This window comes from Cyprinodon tularosa, unplaced genomic scaffold (assembly GCF_016077235.1).
Source record: "Cyprinodon tularosa strain WSP-4 unplaced genomic scaffold, ASM1607723v1 ctg385, whole genome shotgun sequence".
Taxonomy (NCBI): Eukaryota; Metazoa; Chordata; class Actinopteri; order Cyprinodontiformes; family Cyprinodontidae; genus Cyprinodon; species Cyprinodon tularosa.
This window is the reverse complement of record NW_024039102.1, coordinates 954,243-967,148: the sequence shown is the minus strand read 5'-3', so window position 1 is coordinate 967,148 and position 12,906 is coordinate 954,243. Positions and strand designations below refer to the sequence as shown.

Below are 12,906 nucleotides of genomic sequence, written 5' to 3'. Positions count from 1 at the left end.
CATTAAAAACCGGGTTTGAGAGACACCCACTGGGGGGACAGGAGACGTTTTTTTTTTTTAATCATAGAAGGGCCAAAATATGACATAAAAATACATAAACTTGGATGTCCCAACAAATACATTCACTTTAAAAGAAAAAGGTGTAACATTAATGTATTTATTTGTTAAATACATGATTCAAATGTTGCATTTTTCTAAATGATTATAGCATTAAATTGCTGCGACAGACTGTTGACCTGTCTGGGGTGTACCCCACCTCTCGCCCATGGACTGCCAGAAATAGAAACCAGCCCCACCGTGACCCTGACAAGGACTAAGCAGGAGAAGATGGATGGATATACCATTAAATTATAAAATGAACAACTAAGTAATTCAACATCCCATTAAATAAAAATAAATTTCAAACGATGTATTAAAAAATGAAACAATTTATTAAAGAAAATGTAAATACTTTAATTTATATGTATGAATAAATATAGAGTGAAATCATATGTATCTTTTAGAGGCTCACTAATCCGATTAATCAATAGTAAATCATTAAAGAACTGATACACCTTCTTTTTTCATGCAGCATTTACTGTTATAAATTTGACATCATATTTTGGGTCCCCACATAACTCAGGGATCACATCCCTTTGAATGTGAAATCCATCCTCCATTCCCACACTTTGTAAACTTTTCTATTTAGTTCTGTTCTATTTCTGCTCCATTCAGTTCTTTCCTGTTCTGTCCAGTTTGGTTTCACTCGGGTCCGTTTCATTCTATTCTGTTCTATGTTTAATTCTAAATCAACACAATATGCTTCTTTGTTTAAAATTAATATTTTGCATATTTTTTTTCCTGGGGCTCTAATCTATTCATAAAATTCCCCTCTTGTCGTTTTGCTGATGTTTTATGCATTAAATACAAATGTTGCTTGATAACAGCTCTGCAGGCTGTGAGGCTTCATATCGGCTGCAGTCAGATCCGATCCGGTCCATTAAACAATTAAACAATCCAAGAACTGGATCTATGGTTTTGTTCCTGAACCACACAGGATGACGGACATTAATGCTCAGATGACCCATTTTCAACAGACCCAGTCAAGATGAGTAATACCAGCTTCCAATGACATGACAAAAACAGGAAGAATCACAACAGGAAGTCATTATTGATAAGTCTGTCTAGGAGAACCAGGAGAGAACCAGAACAGAACCAGAGCAGAACCAGTATAAAGCTATAGGGGAACCAGTGGAAAAGAAGAGAGGATCTAGGGGGGGACTAAAGGAGAACCAGGTGAACCATGGCTGTGACCCTCCTGATGTTTGACCTTTAGGTCCGGTTCTTCAGCTGCTTTAAAAAATGCAGATCTGTTTCTAATGAAGCTCTGCCAGCGTAAAAAAAACAAAAAAACCCCCAAACATTTGGACCAGTTCTTTATCTCCTGCTGCTCAGTACATGAAAAAGTTGTTTGTCCTACATGAAGTAAGTGTCTTCGCGTCCATCTGTTAGAGCGGCACCATCAGCCAACCCGAGCGGCTGTCGGTGGACCGCTTCCAGTCGGAACCTCACACTTTGATTTAATTATCATCTTCAGCTCCCGCCCTCCTCTGCTGCCACCGTCACTGAGAACGACCGGGTTTGTGTCGCCGCCTGAAGGCACGACGGGGTGAGAACACCGCTGGGCCACGCCATGGCATCCTTTCCGAGGACGGGGACTTCCTGCCTTCCTGTGCCAGGGAGACAGAAGGCCAAGGTCAGCCGACAGATTGAGAGACGAACGGTCGCAAGCCCGAACCTCATTAGAGAGAGTACCGAGGGGAACCGGCTCTCCATCCCAGAGATGGAAACAACTCAGTAATTGGGCCCAAAGGTGGCGTTGGGCAGCAGGCCCAAACTGGCAGAAACGGAACACGGAGGGAGAGAGAAAGAGAGAGACGGGCAGTCGTCCATTTGGCTGTAGGCGCTGGATGGGCCGGCAGTGACTGTCCAGGGCTGACGCTCTGAGGGTCAGCCTGCTCCTCAGAGACTCAGCATCTATTGCAGCATCCTGGAGGACACACAGCCTCATGGAGGATGATCAGCATCCTGGAGGACATACAGCCTCCTGGAGGACGCACAGCATCCAAATCTGAGAAAGAGGAGGTAGAACTACATTGCTAAGATGTTCTAAAGTATTAATCATAGAGGTTCTGCTGCATCGACTGCAGCTTCCTGGAGGACACAGCCTCATGGAGGACGCTCAGCATCCTGGAAACGCTCAACCTCCTGGAGGACACACAGCATCCAAAGCTGAGAAAGAGGAGGAAGAACTACATTTCTCAGATGTTCTAAAGGATTGATAATAGACGTTTTGCTGCCTCGACTGCAGCGGGAACAGCAGCTCAGAACTAGATAAAGATCTGATTCTGGAACCAGATGTTGGAGTCAGTTTTGTTCTGATCGGGTTCCTGCTCTCCTGAGAGTGGATTTAAGGTTTAGCATCGAAACCTTAAATCCACCAGGTTTGGAACTTATCTCCAGGACTGGTTCTTGATCTGGTCTGAGAGTGAAATTGTCCAGGTAACCCATACATCCTCATCCCAGGGGAAGCAGCGTTTATAGATCAAATCTTAACTGAAAGCAGAATTGTAGCTTTAGGTCCTGATCCAAGTAGTTCCTGGTTCAGCCTGGTTCCTTCCTGGGGATCCATTACAGACCCCTCTGGTATAAACAGAACTTGATCAAGCCAAAAAGCATCCAGGTTAAGGAGAACTTTCCAGCTCCGCCCCCTGAGAGATCAAAGGTCACATGCATCACAAAATGTCCATGTGATCTGTGATCGTTATGACTGTGATCGTTCTGGAATCTGCCAGCCGTGTTGTTTCATCTGATAAGGACCCCCCAAACACCCCCACCCCACACACACCCATCGAAGCTCTTCATTGTGTGTGTGTGTGGGTGTTTTGGTGTAAGAGTGGGGACTTTCCACATTTATTGCATTGTGAGGACCCACAGGTTCTGATGAGGCCCAGAAGTTTGGGGAACAAATTCAGGTTAGAAATAAATGGAAGTCAATGCAAGGTTTACATACAGGTGCTGGTCATAAAATTAGAATATCATGAAAAAGTAGATTGATTTCAGTAATTCCATTTAAAAAGTGAAACTTGTATATTATATTCATACATTACATACAAACTCATATATTTCAGATGTTTATTTTGTTTAATTTTGATGATTACAAATGATAACAAATGAAAATCTCAAATTCATCATATCAGAAAATTAGAATATTACTGAAGACCAATAAAAACAAAGGATTTATAGAAATGTTGGCCAACTGAAAAGTATGAACATGAAAAGTATGAGCATGTACAGCACTCAGTATTTAGTTGGGCCTCCTTTGGCCTGTATTACTGCAGCAATGCGGCGTGGCATGGAGTCGATCAGTCTGTGGCACTGCTCAGGTGTTATGATAGCCCAGGTTGCTCTAATAGTGGCTTTTAGCTCTTCTGAATTGTTGGGTCTGGTGTATTGCATCTTCTTCTTCACAATACCCCATAGATTTTCTATGGGGTTAAGGTCAGGAGAGTTTGCTGGCCAATTAAGAACAGGGATACCATGGTCCTTCAACCAGGTACTGGTAGCTTTGGCACTGTGTGCAGGTGCCAAGTCCTGTTGGAAAATGAAATCTGCATCTCCAAAAAGTTGGTCAGCTGCAGGAAGCATGAAGTGCTCTAAAACTTCCTGGTATGTGGCTGCGTTGTAACCTGGACCTCAGAAAACACAATGGACCAACACCAGCAGATGACATGGCACCCCAAACCATCACTGACTGTGGAAACTTTACACTGGACTTCAAGCAACGTGGATGAAGTGCCTCTCTTCTTTTCCTCCAGACTCTGGGACCTTGATTTCCAAAGGAAATGCAAAATTTACTTTCATCAGAGAACATGACTTTGGACCACTCACCAGCAGTCCAGTCCTGTTTCTCTTTAGCCCAGGCAAGACGCTTCTGACGCTGTCTGTGGTTCAAGAGTGGCTTGACACAAGGAATGCGACAGCAGAAACCCATGTCTTTCATACGTCTGTGTGTGGTGGTTCTTGAAGCACTCACTCCAGCTGCAGTCCACTCTTTGTGAATCTCCCCCACATTTTTGAATGGGTTTTGTTTCACAATCCTCTCCAGGGTGCGGTTATCTCTCTTGCTTGTACACTTTTTTCGACCACATCTTTTCCTTCCCTTCGCCTCTCTATTAATGTGCTTGGACACTGAGCTCTGTGAACAGCCAGCCTCTTTAGCGATGACCTTTTGTGTCTTGCCCTCCTTGTGCAAGGTGTCGATGGTCGTCTTTTGGACAACTGTCAAGTCAGCAGTCTTCCCCATGATTGTGTAGCCTATAGAACTAGACTGAAAGACCATTTAAAGGCTTTTGCAGGTGGTTTGAGTTAATTAGCTGATTAGAGTGTGGCACCAGGGGCCATCAATTTTGAACCTTTTCACAATATTCTAATTTTCTGATATGATGAATTTGAGATTTTCATTTGTTGTCATTTGTAATCATCAAAATTAAACAAAATAAACATCTGAAATATATGAGTTTGTATGTAATGTATGAATATAATATACAAGTTTCACTTTTTAAATGGAATTACTGAAATCAATCTACTTTTTCATGATATTCTAATTTTATGACCAGCACCTGTAAGTATAGGAACACATAGAATATATATGTGTGTGTTTACTGTCCTTAGAGCTTAGTTTCAACATGTTTTTTTATATTCTACTAGTAAAGTGAGGACTTTGACATTTTTTGGTCCTGACATTTTTAGGGACTGGAGAAATTCAACTTTAAGTCATAGAAACGACTGAAAAAGAGTTAAAGTCAATACAATGTATTGTTTGTAATAAGGTATGTCGGGAACACAGTATGTGTGTGTGGCTGTGTGTGTTTTTGGTGGGGGGTGAAAGAGACGATGCAGCTGCTCTGTGTGCACGGTGCCATGAAAAGCCATCCGTGGCTCCAATCTGCTGTTCCAAACAGTGGCAGTGGTGTGGAAGGGACAGACATGGACAGGAGGGGGACGGGGGGGTCAGAGGTGGCCCCTGGCAAAGTGACCCCGGCCCCATTTTACACCTGATTAAAAAACACGTGTAGGGACAGGGGACATATGCTGCTAAAGGAGAGAAGATGATGGAGGTAAGAGGGTGGAAAGAAGCAGAAGACCGAGGAGGAGAAACCAGGGCTGAAAGGGGGGGTTATTTGAAGGAATGTTGGTTCTGATGCATATAGCTGCAAATGTCCCTGTTAACTTAACCCACTAAAATCCATGTATGTATCATTTCTAAATCCTGGGAGTTTATCCAAATCCAGATTAGAGAGCGGTTGTTGTAAACACCCTGATTCTGATCCCAGTTTGGAATCAGAATCAGGGTGTTGAGAGAGAGACTCAGCAAATCCCAAGTTGGGATTTTTCAAAAATGTCAAATGTTAATAAAAATAAAGGTGGGCCGAGGTCAAAGTTTATAAAGCTGCTTCGCTTCCTGATTGGTCAGATTATGAAAGGTGTGCATATTTCCCAGCTGTCTTGAATGCAGCGGCCCCTGACCTCTGGCCCCTCACCTCTGACACTGAGCCGCCCGTGCACCGGTCCGTCCACAGCCACCAGGTAAACGGCATCAATGTTGTCCTTATCCACGATCTGCAGCTGCTCCCATGTGATTGGTCGGGACTGACCCTCCAGAAGGTTCAGACCTGAGGGGGACGCGTCCGGTCGGGTGTCAGAAATTGCAGTTTTGATCGATGCTGAGGGAAAATCAAACATACCCATGTTCCACGAGACTCTGGGTGCGTTTGTTTCGGACGCCCTAATGGACAGGTGGACCAGAAAAGGTGGGCTGTTCATGAAGGATCCATCTATCGCCTGGAACTCAACCTAAAGAGGAAACAGATTTTTGTCTCGGTTCTAAGGTGCTGGTTCAAAACCCCAAACAGTTTGTTTATTCTGATCAGAACTAGAACCTGATTTGCTGCATGCCGACATTTGTCAGAGTGTTGGTTCTTACTGACAGAACCAGGCACTGCTGTCTGAACCTGGATGGTACCTGGAGGTTCTGGCGGATGCTCTGGCTGCTGTTTGGCGGCTGGTAGGCCACCTTCATGTCATGCAGGTCCAGCCAGGTGAAGGACCGGATGGGTTTGGTGTGGTCCTCTAGGTGTGTGATGTATCCGTCCGCTGGAGGCACCGTGACGTTAAAGACCAGCCGGTTCTGCTGTGTTTCCGAGTCTGTGGCATCCAGTGCTGCTGTACTGAAGGGGGTAAGGATGAACTGGTCCACCTCCAGGATGAAGGAGGCCATAAAGCTGGCCTTTGGGGGCTGATTTGGTACAGCTCCATTGATCAGAACCGGCAGCCAAAATGCTTGAGACTAAGAGAGAGGGAGCAGTAAAATCTGTGACGTCCTGAAGTGTGTGGAAATCAGCACTGTGTGTGAGGATCGATTCACATGTGTCTGTCCGGGAGGATCAAACATCTGCATGGTTCCCTTTGCCTTACCTCCAGCAGCTTCCTCGTCCCCTGCTCCCTTAGCTCCACCCGGATTGGAAGATAATCGGTTCTGGGGGATGGAGGACTGAGGTGCTGGTACTTCAGGCCGGAGCTCAGGAAGTCCTGGCAGCTGGTTTTAAGGAACCGGACCTCAGTGACATGGTGGAGACACGGCTGGTTTCCAGGGCAGTCTTCCACCTGACGGCCTGCAGGAGAAGAGGAACATCAACTTATTTCTCCATAAGTTCTGGTTTGTTCTGTTCTAAGCTTTTTTTATGAAAAACAATAAAAACTCAGATCTGACATGTCAATAGGATGAAGGTCAGAAACCAGCTCTATTCAGGTTTGCCGAACCTCTGCGGAGCACCGAGTCCTCCTCACGGACCAGCCGACCCGCCATGGGAAACTGGGTCTCTGCGGTCATCAGCCTAATGGTGCAGACCAGGTCCTCTGGAACCCTGATGCTCAGAACAGTGCTGTTGATGGTGTTGGACAAACCAAAGAACCCAGAAACCACCAATGGAGTGCTGCCTTGCTGCACCACACCGGATCCCTCATCAACCACCCGGACCTGGAGGACCACCATCTCCACCTGCGTTTCTAAGGCTGTGAATCTGAAGAGGGAAACCAGACAGTCTTAGAGAGAAAAACAGGACTGGGTTCGGGTTCCACAGAAGTCTGCTTGGTTCCGCTCAGAGTAATGTCCTACCTGTACACTCGGAGCAGCACCGTGTCATCATCCAGCAGAGGACTCCCGTTGTGGACATATTGGACCTCGTCCTTCAGGAAACTGCAATCAAACATCTGCAGAGCAGAAACCCAGTAAATCCACTACACTATTCCCAGTTGGCCCACTAAGTTATGCTCCCCTCACCTGTGGAGTCAACTTCCCCACCCTCTGGGTCACCGGCTCGTTCAAAACCACCTCCACCTTACAGTTAGAGTTCGGATCCACTCGGATTTTTAGAACTGACTCACTGATGGAAACCGATCCACCTCTGAGGACCTGCACGCCTGAGTTCACCTGCACCACAGAGCCGGAGCTGATGGGAACCCCGAGGATGAGGAGCACAACTAGAGCCAGAGAAGCCATGGGTCCACTTTTACGGGGCTAGCTGAGAAACTTCAGAACTTTATCGTCACCTTGGACCTGGAGGGAGAACATGAAGAAACATCTCGGTTCAGGCTTTAGAGTGATTCCATGCAGCTGGAAGGAGGGAAAACATCTCTAAGGCTACGCTGGGAACTCACCAAGGCAGGAAGGACCAGAAGCAAAGGGAACAACAATCCGGCAGCGGCCTCAGGTGCACAAAACCCTTACCCTGCACTATACAGCACAAGGATCTGCACACCCAACTGGAGATTCTGTTGCCTTTTGGCTAAAGTCCTTTTGGTTCATGAAGTTTGGGTTACTGTGGTCCGTCTGAAGCTGCTAGTGTTTGCTAGAACCTCTGATGAACAGAGCGTGATTTAAACTTCGTCCCGTATCATGAAATAGATCCATCTTGCATGTCGGTTCTCAGTTTGAATGTCCTTAATCCAGCAGGACTGGCACCTGCACCAACAGAGTCACATTTCACCGGTTCGGTAGGAAGCAAAAAGCAGCAGGACTTCCTGGTTCTAAAGAAGGTTTAGAAGAAGGAGAAACCGCTCAAACTGAACTCAGAACAAAAAATGAAGCTGATCTTTAGAAACCACGACACCCACAGCTGGAGACTGACCTCTGACCCCTAAAACACCAACAGAAACTAAACGTGTAGAAATACTGGCAGCAGAAGGAGGTCCGAACCACTCAGGTTCAGCTCCTCTCAATTAGTAATCCTCTGATCAACAAGCTGGACATAAAGAATCTTCACAGCCGCAGCATAAAGTTTCAGTCCGTCCACCTCAGATCACATTCAGCTCTGAAAACAAAGTGTCAGAAAACATCCGCCCAGCTTCCAGCCCTACCCCCGGTAGGGTCCTGACCAGGTCAGCAGGATGAAGCAACCAGCTGGACGAGGAGATAAAACCGGCCTGACCTTTGACCTGTGTGGAAACCTTAGGTCCCGCTCTTGTTATCGGTTCACTGACTGGAGCTCTTAGAGAAACGAATTATCTCTACGCTGAAGAGAAACATGTAAAAAAATAGAGCTTGGAGTTTAAGGAACTTTTTGGGAACATTTCCAATAATGATGGACTGATAAAGGATTTTCAAGGCTGACGCCGATACAGATCAATTCGACATCGGTCGAACAGATCCCTGATATGATGGGTACCAATTATTTGGAGGAGATTCTTGATGTCGATATTACGTTTTCTTCCTTCATTTTCATAAAAAAAAAATAGTCAATTAGACCTTCAGGTTATTGGTTCATGAATGACTCTAAATTGATTGGTCTCATCGGTCGACTAACGATTAATTCATAAGCAGCAATTTTCCTAAAGAGCTGATTTCCTAATTTGTTCAATTAAATGGATGCTAACAATGTTAATGTTCTGCAGAGATTAAAGAACTAAAGGAGACTTTGTGCTGTTAGCAGCGGGACGCAGTTGGTTTGGCTGCTCTGAAGAAAGTTAAAGCACGGCTCTATGAAGCGGACTAACTCTCTAAAGTCTTCTCTATCTACCATGCTAAAACCTAGAATGTATTTTTTGATCATCTTACAAATGTTAAGCATAATGTCCTCCACCTTTCTATCATCACACCATCACCCTGCAAACACAGTAGAGGAGTTTAAAAACATCATCTCCTCAGCTCGGTAAAGCTGAAGAAAAAGTTATGTATCATAAAACAAACTCCCACCATGACAGAGGCTGGCTGCAGAGACTGGATGCTCCTTTTTTTAACAAATATCTGGAGAACTGCTCCACCTGATCCATCCTACAGGTCTGTAAACCCAGAGGGGCTAACCACTCCTCTGAGCTGAACATCAGGAAACCTTCCTGCCTGAAGAATCACAGATCCCAGCGGTCAGGACTCCAGAGTCCTCGGATTGTTTCAGAATATTCTAATTAATAGAGGCATGAAATTAGAAGTCTCTCCTGATCTTTCTATGAGGAACTTTGATTTTAATCTGTCTGGTGACTTTTTGTACTGTGGGTGTCAAACTAAATATCTTCTAAACATCTTTTCTCCTCATTGCCTCATGAATCCAGCTTCAGGACTCAATCTGGATTGGAATCATCTGTCTCAGCCACATTTTATTTAATCCTCCTTTCTCCTTTTCACAGTGACTTTCAGTAACTCTACATTCTGGCCGCAGGATGAGACTAATCTGTTGGAGCTGAGGTCAGTTTGCAGCTGCAGTGAAACTTTCCAAGATTATTAGATCAGCCAGTGAATCTGACAGACTCACTCTAAGAGCTTCATGATCCAAACAATCAGAAGATAAAGGAGCTGCTTTAGAAGAAAGCATAACGTACCTGAAGCTGTTGCTGCTTTTGTTCACCTCCTTCTACTCAGAACGATCTTCTTCAAAACAGCTCAGCAGCTCACTGCTTCCTCCGCACATCTGGCTGCAATGCTCTGAAAACGGGGAGCAGTGAACGAGAGAGGCTGTCCTGAAGCTGCAGAGAGAGAGGGAGGGCAGACAGGAAGTGGGCTGACAGAGTTCAGGACTTGTGGTGTTTCAGTCGTGTTTGTCTGTCTGGGAGTCAAACTAATAACTCATGCCCCTCAGAGAGACCAGCTCTGATCTGAAACTCAGAGGCTTCCTCCTTGAGCTCTTCAAACACTTTAGACAAGTTTCCAGGAAAAACACAGTCCCAAAAAAAAAAAAGACTAGAAAGTGGATCAGCTCAGAAAAGAGGATTCCACTAAATATCTGGTCCTGCCCGGGGGCTCAATGACAGATGAAGTCTTGACCATGGACACAACAACCCTGAAAACCAGAGCCAGGGTTTGAACCGACAAAAAAAAAAAAAAAAGGGCAAACTCCTTCAACCGAGGCCACTGTCGCAACTGTCAAATACAAACACATAACAAGAAACAAGATCCTGTAGATATACTGAACCAAAAAAATGATGTGGCAGATAGGGTTGAGGTTCCAGTTCATTTACTAAAACCAGCCAAATTATCTCCATTAGGCTTTTTCCTTTTTGTATTTTATTGGCAGTTTTGCAAACAAAACTCCATTTAATCTTATATAATCCTATTGTTGGGATTTCATCTCAAAAATCTGTGGATGGAAACTTTGCTAGTTTAATTTGTTCTAGTCTATTTCTGTCAGAAGAGTTAAATATCTCCTACAGTTTCATCTTCTCCACAGTAGTCTGATGTTTGCTATCATAAATGATATCATTTTCCTGTCCTGCATCTGGATGAAGCTGTAAACAGCAAATAAATGTTAAATGATCAGAAGGTGTTCACAAGTCTTACAGGAGACATGGGAAACTGAAATAAGCTGATTGAGCATCCACAGATCTCCAAGTCCAACTTGATTCTGGTTTTGGTTCAGGTACTGATCTGCTTACTGTAACATGAACCATACTGACCTGGACCTCCAAGAGTTTCATGCTGCAGCTGGTGGTCGATCATCAGCTGAGACTTTTCAGAGTTTCTTCTGAAAAAGTTTCAGGAAAGGTTTCCTCTCCAGTAAAGTTCTGTCCTGTCAGTCTAACAGCAGGCTCAATGACCCAGTCCAGTTCTGTTCATCTCCTCCGGTCTGTTGTCCTCATCAGGAGGCAGAGCGTTCTCCTGGCCCAGTTTCTGACTGGGTTAATGGAAGAACCGGCATCAGCAGGAAGTGGTAAATCCACCCGGTACAACTTCTGACTCTTAGATTAACAGTGTGCTTAGGTACAGTCAGAAAAGGCTGTTTTAGGCAGGATGAACTGGATGAATCAGATCATTTTTGGACATAGAAAAAGCTGAAGGATCTTTGTCTTTTACCAAAGAAAAACAGAACTAGAACTACTGCACAGTGTCGCCTTCTAAAAGAAGACTTACTGTTTAACATGAAGGCGAATGGATCCAGAAGCAGAAATTGGTACTGGCCTGATCTCTGGCAGATGCCTGTTGAATCCCTACTGTGATCCAGTCACCTCCCAGTGGAACTGGTTCCATCAGGAAACCCTGGTGCTGGTAACCAGAATGTCAAAACATCCCAAATCATTATTTATAATGATAAATATAATTGGTTTGGCTTTAAAACGGTTACATTTTGAATTAAGGTTCTGATTGTTTGGATTTCTAAAACTGGATCAGCTCATCTGCGTTCTGCAGCTCTTTATCATTTATGCAGCTTTAGTGACCAGCTTCTAACACAGGTTCAGTCCAACCTGCAACATCTTCAGTATCGATGAAAAACAAAAGAACCCTGGAGGAAACTTAGAAAACCTCAGAAAGCTGCAAACACAGACAGAACTTTGTGGATTGTAAAAATGTGGTTCTGGGCCCTCATGTACGAACTGGGCCTGAGGCTCATGGTTTTAAGCACAACTTTGTATGCACAAAAGGTGTCACAAGCTCAAAACGTAGAACCCACAATTCAAAGCTTGACATACAGTGGGAGAATTCAAAGCATTTATTTTAAATTCTCAGGAGGATCTGCAGCGGGGCAAAGCCCATCGTTGGAAACTCTGGTTGGGGAAAAACACCATCCTCTATGTGAGTCACCTACCTGGTTATCTGTTCAGTCCATCTCAATAGAACATGGTAGGATCCAGCCAGAGGGCTGCCAACTAGATCAGGACAGGAAGGCTCAGAGGTCCAGGAGTCCGGAGCCCGGTCAGGGATACCAATCAGAACAAGAACAGGCTAGTTCAGGGTTTCAGGAGTCCACAGAGAGTTCAGGAGGAACATTCATAGGGGAACAGGCATGCTCAGGGGTTGAGAGGCAGAACAGGTCAGGATAACAGGAACACCCCGAAAGCACTAAAAAACACTCCGACCACTGGCCAATGAGAACATGATAATCAAGAGCATCAGCAATGATCTCAACCTCAATAATCTGGACCCGATGGCTGGGACTGAACCCTATAGATAGAAGCAGAAGCAGGTGGATTAGATGAGTGGAAATTGGAAACTAGAGCTAGGCAGGTGAATGAAATTAGCAATTTGCCCAGCCACCAGTGTGGCAAGATCATGACAAAAGGTGATGTTCTATGAAAGATTAATGAAAACATTTGAAAATGGACCGCAGAAGCGTTGCAATCTAGAAATTACAAACTTTTCAAGCACCAAAACTCACCTAAACTTAGTAAAATATGACTCTAAGCTGTTTAATTTAATACAAGGAGCCCCGACCCTCAAGGTTTGGTCCTGAATGATGAAAACATGAAGCACACTATATTTATATACCAATTATATAAAGAACAACATTACATAGAACATTGATGCTTTGAAGTTCCTATGGTTCCTGAATACATCTTTAAAGTGGTTTATGAAAAGTAGTTTCAGATATATTTTTTATCAGT

The 12,906-nt window shown here is 44.5% G+C and overlaps 1 protein-coding gene across 4 annotated transcripts in view; it reads right to left on the bottom strand.

Moving 5' to 3' along the window:
- The window catches only part of frem1b (Fras1 related extracellular matrix 1b), a 42,510-nt gene extending 32,454 nt beyond the window's left edge, over positions 1-10,056 (bottom strand). The window contains exons 1-9 of one of the 4 annotated variants that reach the window (XM_038297221.1): positions 9,913-10,056; positions 7,759-8,062; positions 7,382-7,657; positions 7,217-7,311; positions 6,862-7,121; positions 6,517-6,713; positions 6,065-6,388; positions 5,787-5,895; positions 5,583-5,714 (exon numbers count right to left, since the gene is read on the bottom strand). In XM_038297221.1, the coding sequence (XP_038153149.1) occupies positions 5,583-5,714; positions 5,787-5,895; positions 6,065-6,388; positions 6,517-6,713; positions 6,862-7,121; positions 7,217-7,311; positions 7,382-7,600 (1,336 nt within the window). In that variant the 5' untranslated portion in view covers positions 7,601-7,657; positions 7,759-8,062; positions 9,913-10,056. Of the gene's footprint in view, positions 1-5,582; positions 5,715-5,786; positions 5,896-6,064; positions 6,389-6,516; positions 6,714-6,861; positions 7,122-7,216; positions 7,312-7,381; positions 7,658-7,758; positions 8,472-9,912 lie in introns of those variants that run through there. The other 3 variants (XM_038297219.1, XM_038297220.1, XM_038297222.1) reach the window with 3 other exon arrangements.
- Between the last annotated feature and the right edge of the window lie 2,850 nt (positions 10,057-12,906).